The 24,114-nt window shown below is 38.8% G+C and overlaps 1 protein-coding gene across 1 annotated transcript in view; it reads right to left on the bottom strand.

Annotated features, from left to right (window-relative positions):
• The window catches only part of CSMD2 (CUB and Sushi multiple domains 2), a 638,485-nt gene that overhangs the window by 58,129 nt on the left and 556,242 nt on the right, over positions 1 to 24,114 (bottom strand). Inside the window, exons 49-55 of the mRNA XM_049775147.1 lie at positions 23,759 to 23,947; positions 18,712 to 18,897; positions 17,563 to 17,757; positions 16,833 to 17,006; positions 15,093 to 15,266; positions 7,716 to 7,889; positions 4,466 to 4,654 (exon numbers count right to left, since the gene is read on the bottom strand). Coding sequence (XP_049631104.1) covers positions 4,466 to 4,654; positions 7,716 to 7,889; positions 15,093 to 15,266; positions 16,833 to 17,006; positions 17,563 to 17,757; positions 18,712 to 18,897; positions 23,759 to 23,947 — 1,281 coding nt within the window. The remainder of the gene's footprint in view (positions 1 to 4,465; positions 4,655 to 7,715; positions 7,890 to 15,092; positions 15,267 to 16,832; positions 17,007 to 17,562; positions 17,758 to 18,711; positions 18,898 to 23,758; positions 23,948 to 24,114) is intronic.

Here is a 24,114-nt window from a genome sequence, read left to right as displayed (position 1 = left end):
CAAAGAAAGATGCTATCCTAGGTGCCACCCTAGGATCAGGGCAAAGACCAAGATCACCAACCACAGAAGATGGATTAAAATGATACGGAGGTAACAGAACCTCTAGAACCACAAAGACTGACTTCATCATAAGTCCCACTTCAGGAGCTGTGCAGAAACTGAGACCTCTAAACACAGAACAGAAGTCTTCCACACACCAAAAAAAAAAAAAAAAAAAAACCACCACCGGGAGAGTAAAGGCTCCTGAGCAAAGTCTAGTGTTGATCCCATGACAGTATGCTCCAAGGACGGAGAAACCCCATATCTCTTAGGCCAAGTGAATTCCTTTTCGAATGACCCCAATATTTACTGTGCCAGGGCAGGAGGGAAAAAATAAAAATACAAAAAGCACAAAACCTTGGTTATTATCTATATATTTTTTACCTCCATTTATTATTGTTGTTATTATTTGTATTCACCTATCTATTTTGGTCGATTTCTCTGTTTGGGAGTGATTATTGAAATTGTCCCCAACCATACTTATATTTTCTCTTCCTTTCTTTTCTTTCGTTATGTGCTATGCCATGTTTCTCATTTCAAGACCATGGCGTGTTTTTTTTGTTTGTTTGTTTTTGCTGGTTTTGCTTTTTGTTGTTTGTTTGTTTGCCTGTTTTTTTTTGTTTGTTTTTTTTTTTGTGGTGCTTATCGATACGGCTCAAGCCCTCACTAGATATTTGACACTTCTTTTGGTACTGGTGGAGTGTTTCACCTTCTTTTTCTCCATCTCTCAAATCGATGATGAGAGCCTCTAGAAGGATTCCGCCCAGTTTCGGGGTATTAGATCCTTACCCCAGTTTATTACTTTTCTCTTTTTCAAACAAAACCACGCAAATTGAACTAGCTAGTCCTGCCTCCAGTTAGAGGGGGAACTAAGGGAGGCATCAAGACCAAACAGGTGCAAGACTACTAAGTTGTGGGTTAGATACAGAGGGGACCACATATTCTAGCCGACCTGGGATGAGGGAAGAGGAAATGGGAGGTAGGACAGAAACGGAGGTGTAGGGAGGACAATTTGGTGATGGGAATCCCCCCTGATTTTAAGTAAATATGTACCTAAAATATTATTGTCAACACTATGTAAACCATTATGATCAAAATAAAAATTAAAAAAAAATAGAGATCTATACCAAAAATGAGATAAAAAGTCAATATAGCAAGGGGACAACAAATGATCAAAGTAATTAGAATGGAAAATACTATCTATCTATACAGCTGAAGTAACATGGGGTAGGTGGGAGAGATGCCTGAAACACCAGTGGAAGCAAAGTGGGCTCTCTGGAGGTGGGTGTGGCGTTGGAATTATGTATCAATAAAAAGAATGAGTAATAATATTGCAAACCACAGTACCAAATAAAATGGGTAAAAAAATAAAGAGAAGAGAGAGGCACTTTCTGATTCATTCTATGAGGCCAGAATTACCTTATTATCAAAATTAAGGAAAGAAAACTATAGACTAATATCCCTTCTGAACATAGTTGCAAAAATCTCAACAAAATTACTAGCAAACTAAATCCTGCAGCACATCAAAAGGATTATACTGTGACCAAATATGATTTGTTCTCTGACTATTAGAGTGGTTCAACATAAGAAAATTAATCAATGTAATAAACCATATAAATAGAATGAAGGAAAATATGATCATTTCAACAGATGCAAAAGGCACTGGACAAAATCTAATACTCTTTCATAAAAAAATGTTTACTAAATAAGCATAGAAAAAAGGAAACCCCTCAAACTGATAAGGAAATGAACAAAAATATTGATAAATAGTATTCATACTTAATGCTGACAGGCTTCAACTTTTCTCTAAAAAAACAAATAAGAATGTAGAACAGGGGCTGGAGAGATAGCACAGTGGTAGGGTGTTTGCCTTGCATGCGGCTGACAGGATGGACCTGGGTTCTATTCCTGGGATCCCATATTGTTCCCTGAGCATGCCAAGAGTGATTTCTGAGCACAGAGCCAGGAGAGTGCTGCTGGGTGTGGCCCAAAACCACCTCCCCCCAAAAAAAATGTAGAGTAGGCAGGGTGCTTGTCTTACACATGGCCAGACCAGATTTTATTCTTGGCCTCTCATATAGTCCCTGTGTACCATTAGGAATATTTCCTGAGTGCAGAGCCAGGAGTAACTTCTGAGCATCACCAGGCATGGTCCAAGCCTATCCTTCCACTCAAAAATAAATGTAAATCCTTGCTACTTCTAATCAACATGTACTAGATATTTGGAGAGGGCAGTTAAATAAGAAAAATAAATAAAATTTAAGAGAAAGAAGCAAAACAAGGTGTTTGCACAGATGAATTACCTTTAATTATGTATGATATGACAATGGATTGGCAATGGCTTCCTAAATATTTTCCCCTAAAGCTCTAGCAACAAAAGAAAAAAGTTAAATTGGATTTTATTAAAATTAAAATGTTCATGCATCACAGAACATTATCTAGAAAGTGAAAAACATAATTCACAGACTGGGAGAAAATGTTTTCAACCATATAAGAGTACAGTATTCACAATTCATAAAGTACTTTAAAAACACAATACAAAGAAAAAATCACCCAGTTAAGAAATGGTCAAGGAAATGGAACAGATATTTCTCTTAAAGAGACAGAAGTAGACAATAAACACATATAAAGGTGCTCAGTGCCACAAGTCACAACGATATCCCAGTTAATATGCCTAAGTATGGCTGTAACGGCAAAGGTGGACAATACAAATGCAGCTGAAGAGGACAAACTTGAACACTCCTGGACTGCTGGTGGCAACATGGAGTTGCTTCTTTAAGAAAACAGTTTGGCAATTTCTCAGAAAGTGAAGAATGGTGCTCCCATATACACTAGCAATTCTACCCAAGAGAATTTTGGGACACAAGAGAGAATGAAAGAAAGAATGAGAAAGAGAAAAAGAGAGAGAAGAAAGAGAAATTTCCAAGAATGGCTTCGTTATAAGCTTAATTTTATTAGAATGTATAATCGTAGGGCTGGAGAGATAGCATGGAGGTAAGGCATTTGCCTTGCATGCAGAAGGTCGGTTGTTCAAATACCGGCAACCCATATGGTCCCCCGAGCCTGCCGGGAGCGATTTCTGAGTGTAGAGCCAGGAGGAACCCCTGAACGCTGCCGGGTGTGACCCAAAAACCAAAAAAAAAAAGTATAATCATTTGAAACTTTTACCACTATGCATAGGTGAATGTCTGTGACATTCTCAAATGGGACAGGCCAGCAGGCCTTGTTTGGGAAATAAGGAGAAGGGAAATAAGGACAGTGAGAAGTTCTAGTGTCCTCTGATGACTTAGAGGCACAGGTATAATGGAGTCATCTAGACTGAGAGGCCTATGATATGTCTATGATCCCTACAATCCACCAGAGGTACATGGACTGCTGAACCAACAAAAATTAACAGCCTTACACTTCACTTTTGATCCCAGAAAGACAGGAGAGAAATTCATCCTTTGAAGCAAAAAAGCAAGTAGGAGACCAACGGACTGTTACTTTTACGGGGCCATGTGAGGTTAGCAACTAGAGGATTCTACCATCAATCCACTTATTTTTAAATAAAAATCAGGTTATCCCCATAGTTTTTCCTAAAAATAACAAAAGTAGTTCTTGGTTATTGAGTAACTATTATGAGCTGATGTTATAAATGCACATTTTTTTGTTTTTGTTTTTATTTTATTTTTATTTTTATTTTTTTGTTATACCTGGCAATGCTCAGGGATTACTCCTAGCTTTGTGATCAGAAATTGTTCCTGGCAGGCTCGAGGGAAACGTATGGGGTGCCGGGATTCAAACCACCATCCATCTGGATTAGCTGCATGCAAGGCAAATGCCCTACCGCTGTGCTATCTCTCCAGCCCTATAAATGCACTTTTAATGGAATTTTCCATTGACTCCTCTAATAACTCTATAGAATCAATATAGACACCAAGTTTATAGATGAAAAATGGGGCTCTGATGGACTGGTCTCTTACATCTTGCTTCACAGTGAACCCAAGTTTCTCTGCCTTTAGTAATGGTACACTTCTGCTCTAGTCCTTTCAGAGAAAAAAGGTTCCTATATTGTCTTTCAGGAAGAGCAAGGAAGGAGAGAGATACTGTCCAGTGAAGCAGTTGGTTTGGTGGAAGGGAACTCTGGAGGCTGCCAAGTTAGGTGGAAGTAAAAAGGAAAGAGATCAGGCCTCTAACCATGGAAAGAGAACACATAAACTTACAGGTCCTCTAACCCAACATGGACCCTGAAAGACTCTGATATCAAAGATGCAGCCAAAGTGACCATCTCTCTCTCTCTCTCTCTCTCTCTCTCTCTCTCTCTCTCTCTCTCACACACACACACACACACACACACACCTTTGGCATGAAGACTTTGTAGTGTATATATATATAATATAATATATATATATATAATCTTTCTGAGTAAATAACATTTACTTACAAAGACATTGGGGATGGGGACGGTCCCATGTGCCATCACCCTGGCAACTGAGGAGGGGGGTGCCCAGGAGGTAGAAGCCATGGTTGCATTGGTAAGAAACAGTGGTGCCAAAGCTGAATCTGTGTGGGCCACTGGCATGGACTTGACGAACACTGTTTTCTTGGTGCCCAGGATCAGTGCAGTTGATGACTGCAATGGAATAACAGACAATTAATTAGATGCAGCAACCTGGATATAAGGATCTTCATATGGGGGGGTGGGATACCACCAGGAAGTGTTCAGGGGTTACTCCTGGCTCTGTCCTCTGCTGGTAGTGCTCGAGGACCATATAGGATGCCAGAGAATCAAACCTGGGTTGGCTGCATGCAGGGCAATCTTCTTACCTACTGTTACTATCTCCAGTCTGGATATTCATATGCTTTAAAAATGATAGCAACATTTCCAGACTGGAATTGGCAACTGGAGGGTGAGCTGGTCCTGAGGCTGCTTCTTTAGCTACCTCCTGAGAAAAGCCTTCCTTCCTTCACAGCCCAGGTAGCCTCCTCTGAACCTCCCTAGCACAAACCTATACTGACAACTTCATTAGGTTCCTGTGATTTGCCTACAAACCCTGAGGGTCTACACACTGAGTCTTTGCCCTATCCCAGAGAAATGACTTCCCCACAGTAGGAAAATGATTCATCTGAGCTGACTTCAACAGGGCTCCAAGAGGGTTCTCTGGAAACAGTTTTAATCACTTTTATGAGTGTTTTCAGGGAGATATTAGTATCCTGGGGGATAAATTTGACTTTTACATGTTAAAGTGTTTCCCAGGCAGCTTGACTTAAAATCAGAGAAATATTTTAGCATAATGACAATATAGTTCTTCTGAACCTAGGGTATATACTTTTGCTTTCAAAATACTTTCCTATGAAAAAACATTTGGCTTTTGGTTTTTGGTATTTGGACCACACCTGGAAACACTCAAGAGATAATCCTGGCTCTACACTCAGGTATTACTCCTGGAAGTGTACAGCAGACAATATGGGATGCCAGGGGTGGAACCTGGGTCAGCTGCATTCAAGGCAAACACCCACCTGCTGTGCTACTGCTCTTGAAAGCATGAGTTGTGTTCACCTGTGTGGATACAGCTTCACTGAGGTATGGAGATGTTGCATCATGCAGGACAGTATGGACGCCCAGGAACTGACAACGCAGATTAGGGTTCTCTGACTTGGAGCCATGTTCCTTTTTAGTGGATAGTGATTTGTGTTAAGGCAAAAATACTCACCACAATTCTTTTGTGAATTGTAGTATGTGTGGTTGCATTCTGGGGTTTGAAATCACTAGATACCAATAGAATCTTCCAGTTTTAACAACCAAAACTAGATATATGTAATACCCATAGGGCAGAGGGATGAGAAAACCCTCAGCTAAAAACTGCTTGTCTGGAGAGAATAGGGCAAACAAACAATTATCCTGTTTGATTTATATTCTGCAAAGGGCCAGTCGAGAATGGTCGGGAAGCACCCAGTAGAGCATCTAGCCCAGGGCCTGAAGTGGAGTGAGAAAAATCTCCCTAGATTCAGTGATGTAAAAGATGACTTCAGAGGATTGAGTTAAAGTATCCAGGTAAAGAATGCTGCTGAAGAGGACAGAGAGGAAAGCATTCAAGGAAACTGGAAGGGTCCAAGGGGTGCATGGACACAGGGAATATGGGAGAAAATAAATGAAGCTCAATATGACTACCCAGTGCAAAAGTTGAGAATGGGGGGTCTTGGTAGTAGAGAATGGGACTTGGCTAGGTCCCTGGGCCATAAACCATGCAGGGTGGGTACCAACAAAAACCCAGAGGGATGGGTACTTGAAACAGAGAAACTTAACCCACCCAACATGCATGTTAATAAGGACACTGCAGGAGTGAGGTGACAGTGAGACTTCCTGGGAGGCTGAGACTTCCAAGGATGTGACTGTTATGTCTGGTTCCCAGATTCCTCTACATCTGTTATTTGGAAAAGTCTGGTGGGGTGGGGAAGCTGTTATTGGCAAATGGATCTGATTCTTCTGTGGATTGGTGGAGCTGAGTTTGTGAGGTGAAGAAAGCATGAACTAGTAGCACCCTAGAGCAGTAGTTCCAAGCCTTTTTCCGCCCAAACCTATTATCCAAGGAAAATACTACATAAAGTACCGGCAGATTTTCCTGTGCTCTGACCCTTCTCAATTCAAAAAAGTGTAGGTTATATTTGGGAATTTGTTGTGATGGAATCTTGGATTATTAAAAAAATTATTTTAAAACTGTGAAATGATGTGTGACACATTGCACAACTGTCACTATGAACCCCCAAATGTTACAATGAGAAGCCAAGTCTGTGAGGATCAGCTCTCACAGATTTGGAGTCTTGGACAACTACAGACTAGGCTGCACCTGCTCTGACCCACTCTCATGCCATGAAGTCATTTGGGCAATCTTGGTACAAGGCAGACCACTTGCATTCAGCTTAGGCTGCTGGGAACAGCCTTGAAAGCTTAATTAGTGTTTTCCTGATGTGTTCCAACAGAGCCAGAGCAGCCTTTGCCCAGGCCTTGCCTCTCAAGCCCTTGTTCTCTTTTCTCTTCTTCAACTCCCTATATTCTTAGCTCTTTATTTTCACTCTAACCATTCTATCTTTCATTAAGAATGAGGATCATAGGGCCAGAGCAATAGCACAGTGATAGGGAGTTTGCCTTGCACATGGCTGATCCAGGACCGATCCCTGGAATCCCATATGGTCCCCCAAGCCGGGAACAATTTCTGAGTGCATAGCCAGGAGCAATCCCTAAGTGTCACGGAATGTGGCCCAAAAAGAAAAAAAAAAAAGAATGGGCATCATTGACATACTAGTATAGGAGGTAAGGGGCTTCTTACATGTGTTTGGTTTAATTACTGCTTTGGTTCCTAGCACCAATGTATGGTGCCCTAAGGCCCCACCAAGAGTGATATCTAAGCACATAACTGGAGTAGACCCTCAGTACTGTCAGATATGGCCCCCAAACCAAAAGAATGAACACATGAAAAGTACTTTCTCATTTCTATAGTGAAAGATGTAGTTATATTTGCTATGTTTGTACACTAATTATGAAAATCTACACAAATATATACAAGGTTTGACAAATTTCTACTTATGATCCTATGCTAAGATAGATGTCACTGGCTTTAGCTAGTAGGTGACAGGACCCTGGGTGAACAGAGGCATGGTAGAATTGGGAGGAGAGGAGGAAGAGAGGGACTCACTTCTGCAGGTAGGTAGCACGTCACTCCACTGCCCACTGGCCAGGCACTGAGATCTTGCGGCTCCCTCAGCCACATACCCAGGATTGCAAACAAACTTGACCACATCGTTGAGGTTAAACTGGTTACCCTGAGTGAGACCATTGATGGGGTTGCCTGGGTGTCCACAGGTAATTGCTGGAATCAAAAGAGGAGAAAGGTAAGTCCTCCTATAATTCCACATCTAAAAGCTCTTCTTCCCCGACATTTCTCGTGTCATCAGTGAAGGCTCAGCCTGAGTCTAACTTCATTTCCTTTGACTGCAAAGTCTTTATTTTTTTGAAACCATCATAGGGACAAATCTTTCTCCCTGAAGATATGTCACGGCTGGGAGTTTGAGTAAATCAAACTGATTTACTGATTCACAGACAGTCACGTAGAGAATGTCACTCTCTGCCATCCAGGCAGTTGGTCCTGCCTCATATCCTCTGCCTCTATTTAGTTGACTCCACATCTACACTATTCATCACCAGAGATGCCAATGGCTCTACCCAGGAAGCTCACTGAGAATGCAGGAGGAAGAAGGTACAGAAAAAAATCAGTCTTCAGACTGGATAAAGAGTCTTCTCTGAAGTGGCAAGGATGGTGACACAGATGAATGCAGACAGGCAGAAATGTGTGTGTGTGTGTGTGTGTGTGTGTGTGTGTGTGTGTGTAGGGGGAGGAGTGGAAGGGTCTGATGACTTTTGTTATCATTCTAAGACAAAAAGCAGGGAAATCAAATCACTTAACAGCTGAGGCCTAGGTGAATTATTTGATTTAATTCTCACAACCCTATGAAGTGGGTATGATCTATCCTCACAGAAAACAAGGATAATTCCTTTAGAGCAGGGGTCTCAAACTCAATTTACCTGGGGGCCGCAGGAGGCAAAGTCGGGGTGAGGCAGGGCCGCATAAGAGATTTTGCTTACTGAATATTCGCAATAAAAAACATCGCATTAGTAAGAAAAAAATCGCAAAAAATCGCATTAAACACTTGCATACTCCGAACGGAACTGCTTGGGGTATGCGAATGTTTAATGCGATTTTTTTCTTACTAATGCGATTTTTATTGCGATTATTCGGTAAGCGAATAATCGCGAATACTGTTATATTTGAAGGCCAGCCGTGGGCCACAAAATGTTGTACGGAGGGCCGCAAACGGCTCACGGCCGCGAGTTTGAGACCCCTGCTTTAGAGGAATCAGAAGTCCTCTCCCAGAAATGCCTATAGAGTGGCTCATCTGATTTCAGATAATAAGCTTCTCAGGTTCTAAGCCATCTTAACCCTTTGCTTTAGCTATTTGCTGAGAATAAAGATAACGGAGTAAAGTTTGGATTTATTTTTCAGAAAATAACTCACCTATTAAAATAACTGTGTGGGTTTAATGTGCAATAAATATAACTAAAGAAGCATGGGAATCAGCTTCCTCAACTTTAAACTGTATGTTAAAGCAGTAGTCATTAAAACCACATGGTATTGGATTAAAGACAGACCCTCAGATCAATAGACTAGGCTTGAATATCCAGAGATGGACTCACATATTTATGAACAATTAATTTTTGATAAAGGAGCAAGAAATAAAAAGTGAAGCAAGGAAAGCCTTTTCAACAAATGGTGCTGGAAAAACTGGTCAACTACATGCAAAAAAATATGAACACAGACCTCTCTTTAACACCATGCACAAAGTTCAAATAAAAAAGGATTAAAAGACCTTGATATCAAACCTGAAACCATAAGGTACATAGAAAAACGTAGGCAGAACACTCAATGACCTTGAAAAGAAAGGTATCTTCAAGGAGAAAGATTGGCCAAGCATTGACCTTCTGCATGAAAGGCAAACACCTTACCTCCATGCTATCTCTCTGGCCCCTCTACCATCTATCTCTGTCATTACAACAACAGCATCTGCTTTACATCTACCCCAGAGATCTTTCCTATTATCTACATGTTTAGATTTATTTAATCCTCACAATATTCTTTGGAGTATCTTTTTTTAATTTATTTTTTATTTATTTATTTTTTTTGGTTTTTGGGTCACACCCAGCAGCGCTCAGGGGTTACTCCTGACTATATGCTCAGAAATTGCTCTTGGCCAGCTCAGGGGACCATATAGGATGCCGGGATTCGAACCATCGACCTTCTGCATGCAAGGTAAATGCCTTCCCTCCATGCTATCTCTCTGGCCTCTGGAGTATCTGTTTTTTAATAGATAAGATAACATACTTATTGAGATAAACTAACCCATCTAAAGTTATATTTATTTGATATTTAGTGTAAATATCATATTGGATTTGAACTCAGGTTCAAATTTAAGTCCAGGTCCTCAGTGCCTAATTACATTCAACTTTTCAATATAGATCAGGTTTAGAATCAAGAATATTTAGAGCAGGAAAAAATTCTTCAGGGGCCAGAGCAATAGCACAGCGGTAGGACATTTGCCTTGCACACAGCCTATCCAGGAAAGACCTGGTTCAAATCCCAGTGTCCCATATGGTCCCCCTAGCCAGGAGCAATTTCTGAGCGTAGAGCCAAAAGTAACAGCTGAGCATCACTGGGTATGGCCCAAAAATCAAAACCAAAACCAAACCAAACCAAACCAAAACCAAAAACATTCTTCATTTAATTTAAAACTCTCATATTTTCTATTATTTATAGGCAAAGTCTCTTTACAACATTCTGTTCCAATATTTTTTTCTTTTTTTTTTTCTGTTCCAGTTTTGAAGCCATTTGAATTTATTTCTGGAAAAAATCAAATCTGCTTTGTTTATACAAATCTGGAGAAGTGATTGAGCATAGATAAGTCTTACTTTTAGTAAACCTAACACTTATAAAGCTATTAAAAATAAATGCTATGCCTTTCTTATTGAGTCTCATTATCTCATAGCTCTATTTCAACATATAAAACTAAATAAAAAGAAATTAGACACAAAACATCTCTTATAAAAACTAAATAAAACTGCACTTAATGTAAATGCTCAGATAAAAGAATTGAAAAAGATAAGCATTTTAAAAATTACTCTAGACTGCTAAGAATAATGCGGGGCTACCTAAATTTGCAAATGCCTACTAAAAAGAAGAACAAAAAGAACTATGAACAACCCAGGCCTTAATTAGAACTTAATTAGAAGATAGTGTTTGGTCTTTGAGTTACATGTAAATAGGAAAATAAACACAAAACCTAGGCAAATCATTTCTCATGATTCTGAGGCAAGCCTTGGTGGAGGATGAAGCTATTTAGAAAAGAGGGTTAAGAGAAGAGCCAGATATTGCCCTAAATTCATTGTTAGGATAAAGCTAAATGCAAACATACTGAAAGAGGATTGTATTGTGTGGGTGATCTGATTATAGGAAAGGGACATAAAGTATGTATGAGTCCCCTCTGTTAGTTCTGGATAAAAATATAGATAAAAAATAAAGTAGGAAGGAGATAGAGTAGAATGGAGACACACACATTCAAACATACAAATACACAGAGAGGCAGAGAGGAGACCAAGACAGAGAAACAACATCAAAGGAGAAAGGAAAGAGATGTGAGAGATATAGATATATTGAGAAAAATAGGAGATTGATTCTATGAAAAATGAAAAAAAGATGCAAAAGAAAAATTTAGGTTTCTACCAAACAAAAGTGAAACAAACATACAAGAAAGTCATTCACTTAACAAAAAGAATATTTTGTAATAGTAACTTTTGTGAGGCCCTCTAAAGTCACAAAATGAGGGATTGTAATCACCCTCAGTGGGCAGGGTGTTTTCCCTGTATAAGGCCAACTAGTTTCTATCCCCAGCATCCCATATAGTTCTCTGTGCACTGTCAGGAATAATTCCTGAGTACAGAGCCAGGAGTAACTACAGAGTGCCACCCAGTGCTGCCAAAAAAGCAAAAATATATAAAGCCATAAAAAGAACACAAAACATCATTTAAACATTGACAAAATTACTATAAAAAGGAAAGAGGCAAAAACATCAGGTGACCAAAAAAAAATCACCAATAGGGTTACATATAAAGTAAAAAATAAAATGTGATGGCATATCAAACTGCATTCACTATTAACAAATAAACATTTGGAGATATGAAAAACCATGTTGGGCATCAGAAAATGAAAAATATAAAAAAAGAAAGGAACAGGAAGTAGAAAATGTTAAGAACATTAATTGCATGTAGGAAAGAATTGAGGAAAAAACAAAAATGATCTCAGGAATGATGACTAAATTATGAGAGGCTCAAGGGAAGTTAAATAATAATTTAGTGATAAATTAAAACAGACAATTAACTGTGGGAATTGAGATGAGGTAAAAAAAAGGAGTGAAAATGATTATAGGGGAAGATGCTGATAAAGAAGTGCAAAGAAAATTCAGTAACATAAGTGGAACTAATGTAGAAGGAAATGTGCTCTAGAATGTTCAAAATTATAATAAAAATTTGTTTCAGGAATTAAAGCAAATTTATATATTTTAAGATCCACAGATACCTAGAAAAAGCATATTGAACTGTCAATCCTTGGAACATAATGGTACAAATGTTAAACTTCATGGATAAAGGGAAAAAAATCATCAAGGTCACCAGAAACATCACCAATAATCTACAAGAACCCCCAAAAAACTAATATTAGAATTCTCAAGACTAGCATACCACCAAAGTATAACAATGAAGGAACCTTTTAAAGAAAGTCAAGAAAAGTTATTGTGAATAATTTTACATCCCACCATTTGTCCTCTGTAGAAGTTTCAGAAACAAGTGTTAAGTGGGAGAGGAACTTGGAGGAATATTGTGAAGAGAAAGCATAATTAAGAGATCTGCCAGAGACTGATTTTGAGTTAACTAAAAATCACTGGTAAAGCTTCAGCACCACTGGTTAGTTATTTTTTTTAAGCATTTTTTTAATATATTTTTTTTATTTAAACACCTTGATTACATACATGATTGGTTGTTTGGGTTTCAGTCATGTAAAGAACACCACCCATCACCAGTGCAACATTCCCATCACCAATGTCCCAAATCTCCCTCCTTCCCACCCAACCCCCACCTGTACTCTAGACAGGCTTTCTATTTCCTTCATACATTCTCATTATTAGGATAGTTCAAAATGTAGTTATTTCTCTAACTAAACTCATCCCTGTTTGTGGTGAGCTTCATGAGGTGAGCTGTAATTTCCAGTTTTTCTTAAAACCCATAGATGAGTGAGACCATTCTGTGTTTTTCTCTCTCTCTCTGACTTATTTCACTCAGCTCTTAATGATATATATCATCATATGTTTATACTTAAATGTATTGATAATTAAAGAATAAAAAGAAATAGGAAGAAGAGTAATAATACATAAATATCTTATTACAAAAGTGTAAAAATCATTTTATATCCAAAGAAAGCAGAAAAATGCTTCTGCAAACAGAGAGTACACAGATACAGAATTAGTTGTTGTATAGTCATTAGATAAAATCTAAAGAAAACTATTAAAATGAACAAACTGGTTATGTAAAAGTTAAAACAAGGCATTAATGGCACAAAAGTGCCATCCATACAAAATGTCTATGTCGTATGTATATTTTTGTCTACTACCTAGTTTAAGAGGTTTTTCTTAAAAGTTTTACAATATTAGCATAAGTGTATTTATTTTCTTTGCATTTTTGTTTTCATATGCAAAGTTATTGGCTGTTATTTATAGTTATTGGCTGTTATTTATATATTAATATCCATAACCATTATATCTATACTGAAAATTGTGATTTATTAATTTTACATGTCTTTTAGTCACATTTAATATTTGTAACCTTTTCTTATCTTTTTTTTGGGGGGGGTCCACACCCGGCAGTGCTCAGGGGTTACTCCCGGCTCTATGCTTAGAAATTGCCCCTGGCAGGCATGGGGGGACCATATGGGATGCCGGGATTCGAACCACAACTTTTCTTATCTTAAATTGCACTTCTTTTATCATAAAATAAAAGATAAACTTTCCTAAATACCAAAGAAAAAGAAGAGCCAAAAACCAAAACCAAAACACCACTTCATACTATGAAATAAATAGTATGTTTTATATCTACAGTACTAATCACATAAAACATGGAAGAATTAAGACCAGGTATGTGTTATTAATATATGTGAATGATCAAAATTGACTTATAAAAAAAAAGCTTCTCAGGGCTGGAGAGATAGCACAGTGGCGTTTGCCTTGCAAGCAGCCGATCCAGGACCTAAGGTGGTTGGTTCGAATCCCAGCGTCCCATATGGTCCCCTGTGCCTGTCAGGAGCTATTTCTGAGCAGATAGCCAGGAGTAACCCCTGAACACCACTGGGTGTGGCACCCCTCCAAAAAAATAAAACATAAAAGAAAAAGAAAAAATATGTAAGAGACACACTTATTCAACTGATTCCAAAGGGGCTGAAATAAATTAATGGTTAAAGATATAGCAGACAAATAGAAAGAGGATAAAAAGTATAGGACTGTAAACCTAATATCTAGTAACTACAATTCAAGCAAAGAAAATTAATAGGGATAAGACATCTCAAAGGTTAAAGCCACAAATTGTTAAAAAGGACATAGTAGTTATGAATATTTGTGTACTAAATAAAAACAACTATCTTTATGTAGCAAAAAAATTCAGAAAGGTCAAGGAAAACTAGATAGAAATACACGATAGACAACTTAAAAACCTATTCCTCTGAACAAAATAGATCAAGTAGACAAAATAATGTGTAATCTCAAAGAAAACTTAAACATTCAATCAATAAGACACATCTATGGTTATAGGTAGAACTTTACACCTTGGTTGTATTTCTTTTCACCTGCACATGGGATATTCATAACAACTGATAAAATATTAGGCCATCAAAGAAGACATCACTAAATGCTACACATAAAAATAATATATGAAGAATAATAAAATTAGCAATAAATAACAAAATAAAATTAAAATAGCCCTTCCAGTTAAAAATAAATCAAGCCATATTTTTATTCAAGTATTTATAGGAGAAAGGAAATTAATACCACAATAAATATATCTAATCCATGCTAAAACAATATTTTTATTTATGATACAAACTTAAGCAGTGGTAAGAAAATGTATAGCTTCAAATATACTAAAAACATTTAATAAAAACAAAAGAGTTAAAGTAATTATTAAGTGAGTGACTTAAAAACCAAAATCAAAAGAACAGAAATGTAAACTAAGAGACATTCTAAAGATGATAATAAGAAAGGTCAGAGCTATTAACAATGACACTGAAAACAACAGATGTAATGATTGCATCTCTGGGGGCTGGGTGAACAGATCATACAAAACCTGTAGTTAACCTAATCAAGAGAACAAGGAGAAAATCCTGTTGACTCTATCGATGGCTAGGGAGAGTGGCTAACATACTTACGCACACAGAAAGGGGTCTTGCCCGACCAGTGGTGGTCCTGCTGGCAGATTCTCACGGACATGCCGATGAGGCGGAAGCCTGCATTGCACTGATAGACCACGCTGCCCCGGTAGTTGAAGTTCTCCCCATTGATGTGCCCGTTGACTATGGGCTCAGGAGTGCCACAGTGTCCAGCTGTAGGAAAATGTAGGAGAGATGGTGGGGCAAAGCACTCGGGGCTAGTGTTTCCCACCTCCCCACATGAGTAGCTATCAAGGCATGACTTCAGGAACCCTACAAAGGACAGAAATAGCAATCCTAGGCCACAAGTTTACATCCATCTCTGAGCTTTCATTTTTGTGTTACAGGGTGAGAAACCATTACCATTATCTCCCTACCTTTGGAATTATCCCTCATTTCTCATCAAGCAGAGTTAAGCTAATATCTACTGCAGTGAGGGATCAATGGGCCCCAGGGAGGGCTTTGAAAATCACCATGTGGAAACACAGTTCTTCCAGATCATGCTTCCTTCTTTTTAAATAGCAACAACACAAACCATGGAAACTAAGCTTTCACTTTTATTAAAGGGAGTATTGGGGTTAGAGTATGGAGGTTAGATAGTACAGTAGATAGGGTGCTTGCCTTACATGTGGCTGACCCAGGTTCAATCCCCGGAACACATATGGTCCTCCAAGCATACCAGGAGTGATTTCTGGGTGCAGAGCCAAGAACAATCCCTGAACACTGCTCAAAGAACAAAACCAAAACTCAAAAAGAGGGGTAGGGGTTTGAGCTGAGTGTTTGAATATTTCTACCCTTGACTCCATGTGAAATAACTCACAAGTGCTTTTCTAACAGTTGCTGAGAGAAGGCAGTACTGTTCACTAGGGAACAAACTAGTAAATCTCTGCTAGGTCTATGTCAGAAGCACCTGCTTTGTATTTGAGGGGTCCATGCAAGCGGTGACAAAAGACAGAACCTGAGAAGTTTGGGCAGCTTAGCCAAAGGTGAAAATAAAAATGATGGATTTGCCCTGTCAGGTAGGTTGTTTTTAGATCTTTATTGTATCTCATGCAATGCAACATGTTATATGAAATTTATGAATATCTGTGATATGTAAGTACACAAATGTACATAATGTACTTATATAATATAATATGCAAGTACTGTAAGATACATTCATCTAAAATCTTCTAATATTAGAGGTCTTTTTTAGTATGTTTTGGCAATGTGACTATATTTTCTAGAGGTAGTAATGGGAAATTTGTTTATCATAAAGTATCAGTGAAAAAAGGATGATTTTTGTTGGGGGGTGTGCACCAAACCCAGCTATCCTTAGGGCTTACTCCTGACTCTGTGCTCAGGCATCACTCCTGAAGGAGCTCAAAGGACCATATGTGATACCAGGATTAGAACCTGGGTTAGCTGTGAGCAAGACAAGTGTATTAACCTCCATTTCTCCAGCCTAAAAAGCAAAAATATAATATATAATATTATATATATAATATATATTAAAACCAGGTGAATATCTCTGGGTGTCTCTCAGAAGATCTGAAGTTCTTCTCAGACTTTCAGATACCCTGAGAGAAGTTAGATTTAGGCATCAGTCATGGGGGGTTGTCAATAAGCTCGTGATTGGACGAAGCATTTAATGATCATAGGAAAAATGATGCTATTCAAAGTTAGGATCCAGCTTTGGAAAGGATTAAAGTGCCCTGAGTGAAAAAGAAATGTCACAGTAGGCCTGGCAAAGTCCCTTACCAAGGCAGCGAACTTCAGAGCCACTCCAAAGCCCATTGGCCATGCACTCCCGCACCCGGGAGCCCACCAGCGTATACCCAGAGTTGCAGGAGAAGATGGCGGTTGCCCCGTAGATAGACAGAGTTCCGATGCGATGTGCGCTGGGTGGGACGGGGAGCTCACCACAGGAGATTACTGAAAAGACCAAGAGGGGAGCTTGGTAAGCTAGTCCCAAGAGGAGGGGCTCCTGCTGATACTGAATAGCAAGAATAAAGATCCAAACAAGAGTGATTCAACCTTACTCTACCAGCACACATGGGTTGTGACAGTGACTGGTACACCAGGTATTATCTGGAAAAGATCCCCAATGGGAAATAATTTCAGAAATATTCAAGGGATCTTGAAATATTTTCCTTTACTGTTCTCATCATACTGTCCCATCCATAAGACACACAACCTTTAGTCTTTATAGTTCTATTGATAATGGTACAAATGCTGGACAAATGAACACTCACCTGGACCAACATAGCTTTAAAAAGGTAATAAGGTACTAAATGTACTTTTTTTTATTTAAAGGAACAGGTATCTCTCCAGCTCATGATTTTAGGTAAGAGTTCAAAAAAGGTACATTGCCACACTTGAGTGCCCCTTCAACTCCTACACATACAAGACATATCTCTTTTCTGTCTCACCTTCACTTCCCATGTATAAGACTAAGCTGAACTTGCCCACTCTCCCCTTCTGGGCTTACTTTCACAGGTGGGCATAGAGTCCCCAAGGCTCCATTTGCCGTTGGCCTGACAGCGAATGACTCTTTGGCCAGTGTAGTAGTAGCCTGGGTCACAGATGAGCATCAGCTGGGCCTGGAACTGATACTGTGTCTCAAAGATGAGCCTCCACCGTCCATGCTCCACGCTGATGCTGCTGATGTCTGGACAGGTGACAGCTGGGTGACAAGGAAAGGAAGGAAGGAAGGAAGGAAGGCTAGTGAGCAATTATGAAAGATGCTGGGAGGAGTCCAGAGTTGGAGATGTGCAGAGACTACAGTAATGATTAGTGCAAGAGTCTTTAGACCTCAGGCAGGTTTGGTAGAGGGGTGAGTGGGCAGGGTGGTGACTGTGCCCAACTGTGGCTTGGACATCTCTGCTATCCCAAAGGGAGGATTGATTGTTGCATGTGAAACTGCAAGTTCTATCTGGTTATATATTAATTTTTTAAGAGGAGCTGCAAACAGAGTTTAATGTAACTTTGTTTTCAATTTCAAAACATTAGAAAACAATTAAATGTTTTATAAAGCACAGCATGGGCCTAAACAAAATCACAAAAATCTATGTCTTTGGATTGGGTATTATTCAATAGGACAGATTGTGAGTTGTGCCTTAGAGTTCAAAGGCACTTCTGGCTTTTTAGAATTTTGTGATTAAAAAACATTCAGGCAAACTTCCAACAGTATTTCTATCTAAAATAAAGTATATCAGGTCATTTATGAGTTTTTTTTAAGGAACTTGGTTGTGCTCAGGGTTACTTGTTCTATGCTCAGGGATCATTCTAGACTGGGCTGAAGGGACCATAAGTAATGTCAGGGATTGAACCTGGGTTGGTCACATGCAAGGCAAGTGTCGTACTTGCTGTATTTTCATGCCAACCTCCATTTCTGAGTGCTGTGATGGTTTGTAGAAGTCATTTTGGGTTGCAAAGGTTTTTTAATGCAATTTTAAATAAAAACTCTAGTCCATAGATGGCATCATCTGCCCATCTCTGCTGCTTGAGTCCCCAAATGTCCATGTACATTTTCTTTACACTAATGTACATTTATCTTATTCCCACCAGGAATCTCTGCAGTTATTTGCCCAACTCTGCTTTCCACTTGCCCTCCCTCCCCCATTGCTGAAGGACTCACGGACACACTGTGGAGGGATGTTGTGGTTACTCCAGAGTCCTGTCTCCAGACACTCAGCTGTGGCTTCGGCATCAGCTTGAAGGTGGTAGCCTTCATTGCAGCTGTAGACAGCCTTGGTCCCCACTGTATACTCTTTGCCAAACACCATCCCATTCTTAGGGGCCTCAGGAAGTCCACAGGAAAGAGCTAGTGAAGGTTAAAAAAAAAGTCATAAAATCATCTGGTTCAAGATGGTACTATGTGTCACATCTTTTATCTTCCCTTTCTCTGGGGCTCTAATATAATAATAGTAAAGATTAATAAAAGGGAAAGTCTCATACCAAAGTAAATGTAAGAAAAGAAAGTGAAAGGAGGATCAACAGTGGTGATTATATTATATCTTTGAAGAGAGCATATGTAGCTGAGTTACATGGACCTGAGAAATCGCAATTCAATATACAGAGAGAATTGATGGGCCGAGTTCTTCTCTTAAATTCAGTGTAGAGGCATTTGGGCATCTTCCAAAAGCAGAGAGGAGTTTCTTTCCAACAAAGAAAAGAAAGAGAAACAACCTGGAGATAGCCATATTATTAAAGTAGACTAGTAATGAGAGTCCTCAAATAAATTTGAGATTTAGGGACTCAAACTGCTTATCTCTGACAAATGCTCAACTTTCTAATCAGGAGGGAGATGTAGCGGGAGAAGATGACTACTACGACTACTGCTGCTGCTATTGAGGCTACTACTACTACAAGTATATAACAACTACAACTATTACCATTCCATCACCACCACTACTTCCACCACCACCACCAGTACTACAACCCCTACTACTAAAACTGCTACTACCACTACCACCACTATTACTACCACCACTTCCACCATCAAATATGCCTTATTTCTCATAGAGCTGGAAAAAAATATAAAGTCTGTGATAACTATATATGAAAGGTAAACAAAGATTAGATTAGACATGAAAAATGTCTTCTTTAGGAAACTAAACTAATTCAAGATACAGAAATTATATCATTTTGAAACGTCCAGATATGAATATCTTGAAAAAAATCAAGATGACATGATATTTATAAAATGTGAACAGGTACTTTGAAAACAACAATAACAAAAGAACAAGGAGTTCTTTTAAATTAAACTATGAGTACCAATAATAAACATTAACTGGAAAGGCTGGGATTAGATATTTCTCAGAATATAGTCCAAAAAGGCTGAGACTGAAATGAGAGAAAAGGCTTGAAAGTACAGGAAGGTTCACATCCAAGATGTCCAACATCAACCTGGTCAGAGTTTCAGAAAGAGATCACAGAGAAAAGTAGAGGAATGAAATGATCACAGATGAATATTTCTTAGAGCTGAGAAAACACAAATATTCAGACCCAAAGAGATACATGAAATGAAGATGAAGGAGAAGCACTCATGGATACACATCAGCTTGAGAAGACCAAATTCAAAAAGTTCTCACAGGCTACCAAAGTGAGACCATGTGTCCTTCTATGAAAGAATGGGAACTGGATTGGCAACAGATTTTTCATCCACAATAATGTTGGCTGGAAGATAAAGGGACAATGTCTTCAATGATCTCAAAGGATTTGTAAACTAGAATTTTACTTAGTCAACCTGACAAGCATAAGTGAGGGTAAAAATACAGATACTGTCAGATATTTGAAGACTCAGAAATATTAATTCCCACCCTCTTTCTGAAGAATTTACTAAAGCTATATATGCAGTCTTAAAAGAATAGAAAAAAGAAGAGGCAGGATATGGTCTATAAAAATGTCTGAACAAATTCAGAATATAAAATAAGAAATCACAGGTGACTGTTTAGAAGAGAAAGAAGTATGGGAAAATAGCAGGTTGTTATTTTATAAGGAATAGGGTCAAATTGTGTTTGTATGAGGATGTCAGTTCAGCAGTAATAGTAACTTGTGTTGTCTATTTATTATTTATTTATTTATTTATTTTGGGGTTACACCCAATAGTACTCACAGCTTACTCTTGGCTCTTTGTTCAGTGATCACTCTTGGAAGTGCTCTAGGGATTATAAATTTGTCAGGGATTGAACCAAGGTAAGCCATGTATAAGAGTACTGCCTTGGTCCTTGTCTTATCATTACAATCCCATGTCTTCTCTTTACAAAAAATTAATAATTTCAAATAGTGCCCACCCTTTGATAACTCAGAGATATTATAGAGGGAGGAAGATTAATCTAGCTCCATCTCTAATAAATGATCAAGATGCTCTCAGAGCTAGAGAAGCAGAAGAAAGTCTCATCAATATTGGGTAACAATGATGCTAGATGCCACAAGAATTTCTAGAACCAATAAGAAATTAATAGGACTATAGACACCCTTCTGATGATGTATGGAAAAATGTGCAATCTAGAGGGAGAGATAATGGGGTCATTAAGTTGGAAGAAAAATCTAAAGTGTTGCTGTAAGATGAAAAGAAGGTCAGGGACCAGAGAGATAACTTGGAGGTGAGGCGTTTGCCTTCCATGCAGAAGGATGGTGGTTCGAATCCCAGCATCCCATATGGTCCCCCGAGCCTGCCAGGAGTGATTTCTGAGCTGAGTAACCCCTGAGCGCTGCTGGGTGTGACCCAAAAACCAAAAAAAAATCAGGAAAATAAATATAATGGGGAAATAAGAGACCACTTATTTATTTATGTATGTATTTATTTTGTCCCACAACCAGCAATGTTCAGTGTTTGTTTACTCATGGCTCTGCATTCAGAAATAACTCCTGGAGGTCTTGGACACCAGATGGGATATTAGGGATCAAACTTGGGTTGGCCATATGTAAAGGCAAGCACCTTACCCACTGTACTGTTTCTTTGGATTCGGAAGTAAGAGACATTTAAATGTGATGTTCTTTTGCCTAAAAAAATCTAACTTTAAGTTACTTTGGCGTCATAAGGATGACCAAATGATTTCTCTGCTTCCTTGAACTCTTTGGGAAGAAACACTTACATATGCAATACCATTTTGTATATAGAGTCAACCTGGAGACAGTGGGGGAAGAGAATAGATCTTGGCCATTCCTTACTTGTTCACCATCTCCAGGCCAAAGCAATCTCTCACACCTACAGTTAAAATGAATGTATCCTGTGTTCAGGGGAGGAAGAATCTTAGAATTACCAAATATTTGAAGCTTGTGGCAGAATGAAATCTTTGAGGGAAAGCTCTGTGATGAGAGTCTTTGCTAGGGAAGGGAGAGAGAGAGCAGTAGGAAATGTAGAATCCAAGACACCCTTATGGATGGAGAAGTTATGGTTTGAAAGCAGCAACAGAGAATGGAAAATGCCAGCCTTTTCCCACCCTTGAGTTATATGGAATATAGGGTATTAATGCCCTCTTTTGAAAGGACCATAGCACTTTTGTTTCCTAAGGAGAGTTATGGTCTTCTGGAGGCCAGAAGTGAAGCCAGCCTCTAGGTATTGATCAAGCTACAGGTATGTGGGCATAAAGTCAGAATTCCAGAGTATCCTGTTCCAAAGAAATGTCTGAAGGAAGGGCACCCAGAGAAATGTGGGATGTAGATGTGGAGGACTGGCCAGGATGGAGAGGAGTAAACAGAAGTCTAGAAGGCTTCCTTTTAAGAAATGACAAAGGATAAAGAGATTAGAGGTATGATAGATTCCACCTTAAGCTCAGAGGAAAGCCTTCTCTATATTGGCATTGTCTGAGACAGGGAGACTGAATCCAAATGCCAGGTGCCATTTGTGGACTGTCAGATTTGTGACCTTTGCTTAGGACAGCCAATAGGACATTAATGACACATAATTTCTGTTACTGGAGAAAGCTTGCGCACAGGCTGGAAGGTTGTGAAGGTCAGAGATGACAATATATGTCATTAAAAAAAAAGTCACCACACTGGGGACCATGATAAAAAGACACAAAACATCACTGTGATTTCTTGTATTTATCTACATATATGGCAAAGTTTTCCCCAAGAACTTTACCTAATGCATCACATCATGTTGAGAATGTGGGACTATAGCTAATTTTCATATGTTGCTTATATGAGTATTAGTGAAGGAAAACTTTCTGAAGGAAAATAAGTACCTAGAAACTATGGACTTCTCAGAGGTGAAGGGGGTTCAAAAATCTCATTTCTGGGGATTTATTGAAAATAAATAATGAATCTCATAAAGATGTGATGATAAGGATTGTATTAGCAGTAATTCTTACAGCATTAAAAATCCAAATGATCAGAAAACCATAGAATGTTTGAATAAATGACAAATTTCTCATGTTCTTCAATCACTAAAAAGATTGATAAAATGTATTCAATGATATACTAAATATCAAAAAATATGAAGAGTTTTATACACGGATGATGCCAATTTTATAAATACTTCATAAAGGGCAAAAGAAAATCCATGAAAATGTTAGTAGCAGGGATCCCAGTTAATGGGATTTTTCCTATTCATTATCATAAATATGTAAAGCAAATTCCTAGTTTGGATATTACTTTAAGAAAGAAATATCTCATGAATTATCAAAGGCAATGCATACTTACAACATCACATATTTGAGCACTGGTTGATGAATATGGAGTCACCACCCTGCCTCCCTAGATTCTTTCTCCTCCTCTGCTGTTACCTCCATAAACCTAGTTAGCCTTAATTGCTTCGCTTGTTTTTTTTTTTTTTTTTTTTATTTCTTTCTGAGTCTCTATTTGGTCTTGCTGTTGATTGGAATCTTTTCTTTGCCAATGTCTGCTCCCAATCCATACTTGCTCTAGAAACTTGAACTTCTAGAAGCTTCTTCCTGAAGACTTGTCTAGTTCTCCTGTATTCCCAAACACTATTTATATCCATAATACAGGAATTCCTTGTCATTTTTTAACAAATGGGGTGGCATATGATCCATTGCTGTGAATGCACTGATATTCATATGCAAAGGGACTTGAGCTAGCAGATATCTTCAATGTCTATTACTGAAAGAATGAATAAACAATCAATGAATTGTGGTAGTCATAGTTCCTGGATCAAGTCCAAGAGATGAGTAGGAGCCAAGCTATCCATCACCCCTTTTCCACTCACTTCTCACCTTGACAGAGAGGAATGGCCTCACTCCACAGGTGGTAGCCTTGGGGATGCCGGGTACAAATGGCCATGCTGTGTCCCACCAAGCGGTAGCCGGCGTTGCAGCCAAAGTGGATGGAGCCTCCAGGCTGGGTACTGGTCTGACCCAGAAGGAAGCCGTGGAGTGGAGCTCTGGGAAGGCTGCAGTAGGGAGCTGAACAAGGAAACAAAAAGCTCAGGGATGCAGACAGACACGGTCCCTGATGCTCGCCCCACACACTTCTCTTGTTCTTCTTGCCTATTTCCTCATCTCTGCCATCAAAATAACCATTGTGGCTTATGTCTGAATAGTGGATCTCAAATCTCAGCCAGTTTAATAAA

Source organism: Suncus etruscus, chromosome 6, assembly GCF_024139225.1.
Source record: "Suncus etruscus isolate mSunEtr1 chromosome 6, mSunEtr1.pri.cur, whole genome shotgun sequence".
Taxonomy (NCBI): Eukaryota; Metazoa; Chordata; class Mammalia; order Eulipotyphla; family Soricidae; genus Suncus; species Suncus etruscus.
The sequence above is the reverse complement of the archived record's forward strand: the minus strand, read 5'-3'. Positions and strand labels throughout refer to the sequence as shown.